At 46.3% G+C, this 10,179-nt stretch overlaps 1 protein-coding gene across 1 annotated transcript; it reads left to right on the top strand.

The window, feature by feature from the left end:
* Positions 1-3,062: 3,062 nt before the first annotated feature.
* On the top strand, positions 3,063-8,131 carry LOC108666414. Its single transcript, XM_018153291.2, has 5 exons — positions 3,063-3,705; positions 4,163-4,267; positions 4,370-5,018; positions 5,139-5,348; positions 5,468-8,131. The coding sequence occupies exons 1-5, from the start codon at positions 3,075-3,077 to the stop codon at positions 7,284-7,286; spliced, it is 3,414 nt and encodes a 1,137-aa protein (XP_018008780.1). The 5' UTR covers positions 3,063-3,074; the 3' UTR covers positions 7,287-8,131.
* The last annotated feature ends 2,048 nt before the right edge of the window (positions 8,132-10,179 follow it).

The following is a 10,179-nucleotide window of genomic DNA, read 5'->3' as shown; positions in this document are numbered from 1 at the left end:
TGCCTGCAACACTGACAAGACAGTAACACGTGTTGCCTGCAACTCTGACAAGACAGTAACATGTGTTGCCTGCAACTCTGACAAGACAGTAACATGTATTGCCTGCAACACTGACAAGACAGTAACACGTGTTGCCTGCAACACTGACAAGACAGTAACACGTGTTGCCTGCAACTCTGACAAGACAGTAACATGTATTGCCTGCAACTCTGACAAGACGGTAACATGTATTGCCTGCAACACTGACAAGACAGTAACATGTGTTGCCTGCAACTCTGAGCAGTGTATCAACAACGCGTCATGTAGGGAAGCTAGTGCAATAGTTCTCAGACCTTGCGCGGGTTCGAGGGCTTCTAGCCGTGACATTCAGTCAGAAGTTTTGCTATTTGTCCGCAAACTGGCACTGGCCAGTTTGTAGTTTAGTTGATTACTAGTTAGTACAGTTTGGTAGGTACAGTTTGGTAGGTACAGTTTGGTAGGTACAGTTTGGTAAGTACAGTTCGGTAGGTACAGTTTGGTTGGTTACTGTGCAGGATAAGCGTGTTGCAGGCTAAGCTCTTCATTAGAATACAGTGTAAGGAACACGTAAGCAGCATTCACGTCTGCGGCTCTGCGGGTGTAGTGTATGGGGGCTATGCGGGTGTAGTGTAGGGTCTGCGGCTGTAGTGTATGGTGTCTACGGCTACAGCGTATAGGGTCTACGCCTGCAGTGTATAGGGTCTATGCCTGTAGTGTATAGGGTCTATGCCTGTAGTGTATAGGGTCTACGCCTGTAGTGTACCGTATAAGGTCTACGCCTGTAGTGTACCGTATAGGGTCTACGCCTGTAGTGTACCGTATAGGGTATACGCCTGTAGTATATAGGGTCTACGCCTGTAGTGTATAGGGTCTACGGCTGCAGTGTATAGGGTCTACGGCTGCAGTGTATAGGGTCTGTCTCTTATACACATCTAGATGTGTATAAGAGACAGCCGTTCTCCCTGCTACGAACTGTATTTTGGGAACCGATAACGTCCTCTGATAGCAACGGATGAATACGTTGGGGGTGCTCCAGAAACCGTTGCGCATTTCGTGCACTGCATTGACGGTGTCTTGGGGAACAGGGCTGGCCCGATCAGTGGGGCCTTCACTAGATCTGACACCAAGTCGGAGGGCTGCATGCCCTTAGTGACTTCTTCGCGGCATTTAACTTTGTTGAAGTTGACTTTAGAACCCAGTGAGGTGAAGGCTGGGGTGAGGGTGGACATGGCCAGGTCGATGATGCCCTGTAGGTGCTTGGCGGTCTGCTTGCCCTCCTTGCGGAAGAACTCGGTGGCGTGCTTCGCCATGCCCAACACTTCCATGGTTTTACCGACGGAGTCGAAGCGGAACCCGTATGACGCGGTGGTGGAGAGGGTGTTGGCGAGGGTCTTACTGCAGGGGCGGAAGGCCTTGTCCAAATGTCCTCCCAGTAGGGACAGGTTTTCGTTCTGGTCCTCCTTCCAATCTGCGGCCTCCGCGTATTTCTCGTGCGTGAGTGCAGTGAAGGCGCGTCTGAAGATGAGGAAGTCGTCCTGGGTGGCTTCCGGTTTAAATAGGCGGCAGCTGGCGAACAGGTCCTTGCCAGTGATGGCGGCGTTGTCGTTTGCTGGTCTGAACAATTTCGTGTTTCTGACCTGCTTCGTCTTGAAGCTTGCTCTGTTGTATAAGACGCCGTCAATGCGCCGCGCCACCCTGTTGTTCGAATTCGGGACCCCTCGTAGTCGGGGATGACTTACCATTTCTCGTCCTCCGTGGAGGACTCCTCGGACTCGGAGAATGTGATCGGGGTGACGTTGATGGGGGACGCTGGCAGTCTCGCTCGAGCTGAGAGCGGCGGGTGTTGGTAAGGATTGAGAGGGCGTTTGTTGGGGCACGACCTGTGGAGATGCTGGTTGCACAATCTGGGGAGCTCCTGGTTGGTGGACCTGCGGCGGGAACACCTGGCTTGCAACTTGTTGGCCCGGGGTAGGATCCGCGTAAGATTCATCAGGCTGAGAAGGTGCCACCGCTCCAGAGCAGCTGCGGTGGCAGGGATGATGGCAGCTGCGGTGGCAGGGATGATGGCAGCTGCAGTGGCAGGGATGATGGCTGCTGCGGTGGCAGGGATGATGGCAGCTGCAGTGGCAGGGATGATGGCAGCTGCGGTGGCAGGGATGATGGCAGCTGCAGTGGCAGGGGCGGTGGCAGCTGCAGTGGCAGGGATGATGGCAGCTGCAGTTGCAGGGATGATGGCCGCTGCAATGGCAGGGGCGGTGGCAGCCGTAGCGAAGATAATATATACCTACATATAATTGTTTTATTATACAGTTATATTATCATGTTAAATAATTGGTAGGAGGTAACTGAAGGTAATGATGTGCTGGAGGTAATTGTAGGTACTGTAGTGCTGGAGGTAATTGTAGGTACTGTAGTGCAGGAGGTAATTGTAGGTACTGTAGTGCAGGAGGTAATTGTAGGTACTGTAGTGCAGGAGGTAATTGTAGNCATATAATTGTTTTATTATACAGTTATATTATCATGTTAAATAATTGGTAGGAGGTAACTGAAGGTAATGATGTGCAGGAGGTAATTGTAGGTACTGTAGTGCAGGAGGTAATTGTAGGTACTGTAGTGCAGGAGGTAATTGTAGGTACTGTAGTGCAGGAGGTAATTGTAGGTACTGTAGTGCAGGAAGTAATTGTGGTATGATGCGTGACTGTGGTATTACAACTTTACTTCTACACCTTCCTCTTCAATCCACATAACTCGTTACTTGGAACTGTTGATGTTCTTTTAGGTGCATTCCGGCATTTTCTAAACGTGCTCTCTTCAATACATTCAGGGTCAGGGAAACTGATATTTTTTCACCAATATTACCATAGACATTCATTTTCAATGCACTTCCCTCACACAGCTAATAATCTGTATAGTCTTTTCCGCACCATTTCAGCCCATTTCCACCTCCTTGTAAGGCAGAGAGCCGACGATTAAAATTTTCTGTTTTGTGTTGTCCGTCTTGAATTTTAATTTTATTCCATATAAAATCTATCTGAGCAGATAACAAAGTGACTAAAATGTCATCTAGCGATGACTTTTCGACTCCTGTTAAACGATCTGTTAAAAAGAAAATGAAGAAAACCGTGTGGGTTTTGCCTGGCCTTACAATGCTGGATGACAAAGAGGAGCAATTGCAGAATAGAGGGAGCAGGGGCCCTCCACAAGTTGAGCCAACTTCTGAAAACCGGAGCAGCAAAGCTGAAAAAAGACGCAGGACCCATCAAAGAGAAGTCAGGAAGAGAGAGTCTGAACAACAGCATGTTGGCGAGTCCTCTATCGCTTCCGCGCCATCGAGCAGCAAAGCTGAAGAAAGACGCATGCGCCGTCAAAATAAACAACAGAGGAAGGAGACTCAACCCCAGCAAGTTGGCGAGTCCTCTGTCTCTTCCGCGCCATCGAGCAGCAAAGCTGAAGAAAGACGCATGCGCCGTCAAAATAAACAAGAGAGGAAGGAGACTCAACCTCAGCAAGTTGGCGAGTCCTCTGTCACTTCCGCGCAAGCCCATGGAGAAGTCGATGGTAAGGTCGTAACACCAGACCGAGTTGCGCCCCTCGAGCTCGATCCAACTGACCCGCCCAGGGCTGAATTGGACAACGACATATCTGAGGCACGAGATCTTGGACAAGAACCAGAATCTTCATTGAACGGTCAGTGCCTCAATGACGCTCATGATTCTTGCTACCATTCATCAGGATGTTTATGTATTTGTGTCCATAAGGATGTGGATTTATGGGTCCGTAAGCACGTTTATTAATGTGTCTATAAGGATGTGGATTTATGGGTCCGTAAGCACGTTTATTAATGTGTCTATAAGGATGTGGATTTATGGGTCCGTAAGCATGGGTTTATTAATGTGTCTATAAGGATGTGGATTTATGGGTCCGTAAGCACGTTTATTAATGTGTCTATAAGGATGTGGATTTATGGGTCCGTAAGCATGGTTATTAATGTGTCTATAAGGATGTGGATTCATGGGTCCGTAAGCATGGTTATTTATATGTCTATAAGAATGTGGATTTATATGGCTATAAGGATGTAGATATGTGTCCATAAGGATGTTGATGCTTCGAATTTAAAGTGTGGTGCCCTGGTTATTCATTGCAGAAGAACTGAGGGGCCTGGCTCTGCAGGCCAAAGACAATCTCGAGTATTCGAGATCTACTGACGCAAACTCAACAGGGGGGAGGAGCCGACCCTATCGCGCAGCCGGTTAGTAAATCGTTCAAACTGCTGATGTTGTGAATTGACATTTGCTACCAATCATAATTAATAATACCATGTGGGTAAACTTGCACCTCCTTTGCCTTACAGCACTCAAACCATCAGTGGTCTTGAGTCGTGTTGACGCCGAGCTGTCGACCGATGAGTCAGACGGTGGCAATCAAGCCTACGTTCCCCAGCAAGAATCTCAAGATTCCTCGGACGGGCGCAGTGCTACCGACGGTGAGAAGGCTGGCGAAGACGCCTATCAGCGCAAGCTCCGGCTTCGGCGCGAGGCAAGACGCGCACAGTCACAGCGAGAAGGCAGGCGCTTTAAGCGCCCATCTGGTTCTCTAAAAAATGTCCATTTGCCAAATTTTGATAGTTACGGAAGGCCTTATAGCCAAGCTCCTATGGCTTTGGCGAGCAGAAGGCGTCGGCTGGCGTTGAGTGCCCTTGGGGAGCCCAGATCCGCCCCGTCTCGGAAAAGGGCGCTCACTCCAAGCCAGTTGCTTGATCCCCAAAAGTTGACAACCACGCGTGACGGCGTGAACATATTCTTGAATGTTGCCGCCCGCTCGCAGCGAAGCGGCAATTTGGATGTGCCCCCTTGCCACGAGGAGCCCATTCTTGGCAGGACATCACAGGATGACCTTAGGAGCTTATTGCCTGATACGTCCTCGATGCTTTACGACATCGAGAGGTACATAATCAAAGTCGTCGCCAGGAGGACTATTATGGCTGCCTTCGGCTTCGATAGGTAAGAATTTTCTTGTTCCCGTTGAAAAGATCTGGCTTACATGGTATATATAGTTAACATGTCTCGTATCATTGCCTGATGCACGTGATGATGATGCACTTTATTTTCTCCTACGAGCAGCGAGCAGAAGAAGAACAAGAAGGCGAGGCAAGACAAGGCTATTGATGACGAAGGAGAAGCATCCATGCCTGGAGGTGGCGATGAGCACGACGGCAACTCTCAGAAGTCAGGGAAGGCCGCTGGTGAGACGCGCGCTGCAGCTCCTGGTCATGACCACGACGAAACATCTTCGTCTACAAGCGAAGCAGACGACGTTGCTAGCTCTTCTAAGTACGTGTATGATATATTTAACCCATGCAAAAAAAATGGTAAGATAAAATATAGAAATAGGCTTTCAGCATCCGCCATATTGTTTTCGCTAATAGGTATCTTGTCTCTTTGGCACACAGCAAGACGGCCCCCCTAGGAGCGGGTTCACGAAACCGGCCTCAGACTCCCGACCGATTACAATACGAGTGTCTCATTCCTTCATGCAATGGGCTGACCAAGCCGCGTCACATGCGAAGACATTATGAGTCAATTCATGGCTTCTCGGAAGAGAATGCCAAACTGCTTCATAACTGCCATCGGCGCTTACATGATATTGACACTAGACAGACATCTAAACCGAGAATGTCTGCACGAGAACTTGGCGACAGAGAAAATCTCGTATTAGCTCTAATTCGAAACTTGCAAACTCCCTTGCCCTGTGCAAATGAAGATATGTCCGTTGCATTGTTGCCTCTGGCACTGCTAAGTATCTTGGTTGATGGACGAGGGAGTGGCCACATCTATGAGGCACAAGTGGCTACCCTCAAACAGAGAATTGAAACTGGAAAAACTGACGCCGAAGTACTGGCCAGTGCGGCAGCTCTAAACAGCGAAGACTCGGACATGGAATGCAGTGGAATGTTTCAATCTGGGTCTGGAGGAGCCGAAACGAAGACCGTGGTGGCGCAGTCAAAGAGTTTTCCTGCTGCAGAGGACAAAGATGATGAAAGGGATGACGATCCCGTAGATTGCCAAGGACGGGCCTTCTGTTATCTTGGCCAAGACGAAACCCCAATAAAACGCTGGGTCTCTTTGTGTCCTCAGTGCTTCAGTCCATTCGCCATTCTGAAGCTAAGAGACCACCTGAAAGCTACACATAAGAAGAATGCTGCAGCAGCCACTGCCGCATTTGAAATGGCTTCTCTCCATAAACGTCTTGTGCGCTTATCTGCCATACCCTTGAATGGACAACCGCTAGCCAAATATGTACCTCCAACGGCCGTAGAGGAACTCAGGGAGGCATTTGGGAGGGCCCAGGGAGCTCGTACTCTATTGGCCATGGAACCGAGGCCGGTTCAAATTGTGGAAGTTGGAGATGGTCTCAACAGCCTGAAACGAGGGCCAGGTACGTCTCTAGTGACTCAAGCCTTCATTCATTACAAGTCACCAGAGTTCAAAGAATCGTTCCCAAAGTTGTCGCGTGTTCTGAATGACTTCCACCTCAGCCTCATTGCTTTGGAAAAACCCGAAAAAGGCCATGCTGCAGCTACTAAGACGTTCAAGGAATTTCTCAGTATATTCTTGACTCATTTATTCAATATTCCTGCGGAGAAGCGAACCGATATGGAAATTAAAGAAGTTTTGATGCAGCTCAACACGGCTATGACGGTGTACAGGCAGAAGGTGGGTGGCAACATGATGCCAGATTCCATCAAACGCTACATGTGCTCCGTGGTCCGCTTTGCTTCATATGTCAACTCCCTCAATCTCCCGGCAAAAGTCATTGGCAATTACTCATTGTCCAATATCGAGAACCTCGTCAAAAGCCAAAAGCGAATCATTAGCGATGATGTCGAAACTTACGCTCATTTTAAGACTATTGGACGGAATGTGCGCAGGCATACGCCTACTAGAGAAAGCTTCCGATTTGGAAGCCCTGTCATTGCTGCATGGCTGGAAAAAGGGCCCAGGAGGAGGAAGCAGCCCTTGGCACCACAGCACAGCGAAGAGGAGCAAACAGCAGCGAACGCACATGCCATGGAAGACGCTCCTAATGAGAATGATCCTAGCCTAGCTACTGATGCTCACTTGGATCTGGAAGTAACCACTCAGGTAGACAGAGATGATGTGGAAAGATATGATGCGCAAAAATCTCCAATCTTGCCACCAACACAGACATCAAGCAGCACCAAAGAGGGCAAGACCGGTGGTCAGCACAAGCAGAAAATGAAATTTTAGGCCTAACTTACGATTACAAAAAGTCGTCGATATCAGTGGATGAGCCCAGTGCTCGGTCTTCAGCCGTGTTTGAAGTATCGAGCGAGTCCGTGATATCTATGGATGAACCAAACAACGCCCGGGATTATTTAGGATGATTAAGTTTTGTGAATGGATGCTCCAAGTAAGTAAAACTGAAGACGCTATGGTATCGATAGCTGAGCCAAGTAACACCCCCGGCAGATCTTGAGAAGGATGAGGAAAAGCCTCAACTGCTGACAGAGGCCGTGGGTGCTTGGGGAGGAGCGATGAGTCGTCAGGGCACCCACGAGGAAGTTCTGAACTCCTACAAGAGGGCGGCAACTCTGTTGTTCTTGAGGCATCTGAGGCCATCTCGTCTGTTGGGCTCCACAGAACTACTCTTAATTGTAACAACACTCGTAAGAGCTCACGCAAAATAAGAGCGCACAACGTGTCTTGTGCTTGCCGAACTAGAGACATTCTTCCGAGAAGATGCCACAAAAAATTGTAATTTTTAATAATTACCCCATTCTAAACGGCAAAATGAGGCTCAAGCTCTGGAAATATTGTATTTCAGTTTCTAGCATGTGGTACAATGTGTCTGTGCTAATGTATCAAATAAAATGGACTTTTCCTTTAATGATATTCTATAACAAGTTTACGTGATCTTACCTTATAATGTGAACTAATCTAATGAACTTTAATTTGTTGGCTAATGCTAACGACGTTTTATGATAATATGTTTACTTGAACTTACCTTATAATGAGAAGCTTATCTAACGGAAACTTTAATTTGTTGGCTAATGCTAACGACGTTTTATGATAAGATGTTTACTTGAACTTACCTTATAATGAGAAACTTATCTAACGGAAACTTTATAATTTGTTGGCTAATGCTAACGACGTTTTATGATAAGATGTTTACTTGAACTTACCTTATAATGAGAAGCTTATCTAACGGAAACTTTATAATTTGTTGGCTAATGCTAACGACGTTTTATGATAAGATGTTTACTTGAACTTACCTTATAATGAGAAGCTTATCTAACGGAAACTTTATAATTTGTTGGCTAATGCTAACGACGTTTTATGATAAGATGTTTACTTGAACTTACCTTATAATGAGAAGCTTATCTAACGGAAACTTTATAATTTGTTGGCTAATGCTAACGACGTTTTATGATAAGATGTTTACTTGAACTTACCTTATAATGAGAAGCTTATCTAACGGAAACTTTATAATTTGTTGGCTAATGCTAACGACGTTTTATGATAAGATGTTTACTTGAACTTACCTTATAATGAGAAGCTTATCTAACGGAAACTTTATAATTTGTTGGCTAATGCTAACGACGTTTTATGATAAGATGTTTACTTGAACTTACCTTATAATGAGAAGCTTATCTAACGGAAACTTTATAATTTGTTGGCTAATGCTAACGACGTTTTATGATAAGATGTTTACTTGAACTTACCTTATAATGAGAAGCTTATCTAACGGAAACTTTATAATTTGTTGGCTAATGCTAACGACGTTTTNGCATCATACATTGATCTCATGCATCATACATTGATCTCATGCATCATACATTAATCTCAAGCATCATACATTGATCTCAAGCATCATACATTGATCTCAAGCATCATACTTTGATCTCATGCATCATACTCTGATCTCATGCATCATACATTGATCTCCTGCATCATACATTAATATCAAGCATCATACACTGATCTCATGCATCATACATTGATCTCTGCATCATACATTGATCTCTGCATCATACATTGATCTCTGCATCATACATTGATCTCACTAGGCTCAGTAGCACCGAGCTTGCTAATACGTCAGATTTATATTGGAGATATTTAAGTTGTAATTTAGTTAAAATGGAAAAAGTCTTCGAAATTATCCTCGATGCAGAAATTTCAAATTTCCTCAAATTCCTCAAATTTGCGATTTCCTCGAAGATATCCTCGATGCAGAAATTGTAATGGAAGGATTCCAACACTATACTGCACGGACCGAAAGGAAGGGAGAAAGAAGGGTGGAATAATTGTCTACCTTAGGAACTACCTCGCAAGAAGCACTGTAGAATTGAGATCGAAATCTGGAAACTCTGACGGCTTTGTCAAACATGTGCTACTCTGCATAAAAAAATTTGACTTGTGCGTAGCCATAGTCTAAATACCGCCTGCTTGCCCACCGGACAATTTCAACAAAACTCTTAAGGAAATAGAGACCAGGTTGGCTGAACTGGGTGACCCAGCCCCCAGCCTAATAATTGGAGGGGACTTCAATCTCCCATGGAATCCGTTGGACAAGCCCTGACAGCTTATAGGTCGATTACCGCGACACAAGTAATGAAGCCCAAATTGTGAAGTTTGCTGCGGAAATTTGCTCAGTCAGGTACGATTGCCGACAAGGAAACACAATATCCTCGATCTCTTCTTCACTAATGATGAAAGAATGGTAGTTGACGTTCGGGTTGGTGCACCCGATCTTCATCTCTGTTGGGAGCTTGCATGTTGCGAATGTCAAGACATATAACGGGAGGTCCACCAGGGCTCCATGTAACTTCTTCATTTGGTAGATTGATTTAACGTTATAGCGGCTGAGATGCTCTTTTAGTTTTTCGACTGGATCCTTAGGCTCATTTCGGTAGTAGATGGTTCCTTTTGTTTCATTCAGTGCACCGTGCCGTTCGACGGTGACAGGAACCGCTGCTAATGACTTTATGTTTAGTATGGATTCACTCTGAGCTTTGCTTTTTACTTCCACAATGAGGGCTCCGTCGCGGGTCTCGTGCACATTTTTCGGCTCACTGCCCAAAGAGAGGACATGTTGCCGGTCAGCCAGAACTACGTCAATGGCAGCTAGGCTCTCACCCGT

Source organism: Hyalella azteca, unplaced genomic scaffold, assembly GCF_000764305.2.
Source record: "Hyalella azteca isolate HAZT.00-mixed unplaced genomic scaffold, Hazt_2.0.2 contig16599, whole genome shotgun sequence".
Taxonomy (NCBI): domain Eukaryota; kingdom Metazoa; phylum Arthropoda; class Malacostraca; order Amphipoda; family Hyalellidae; genus Hyalella; species Hyalella azteca.
This window is presented reverse-complemented; position numbering and strand designations above follow the sequence as displayed.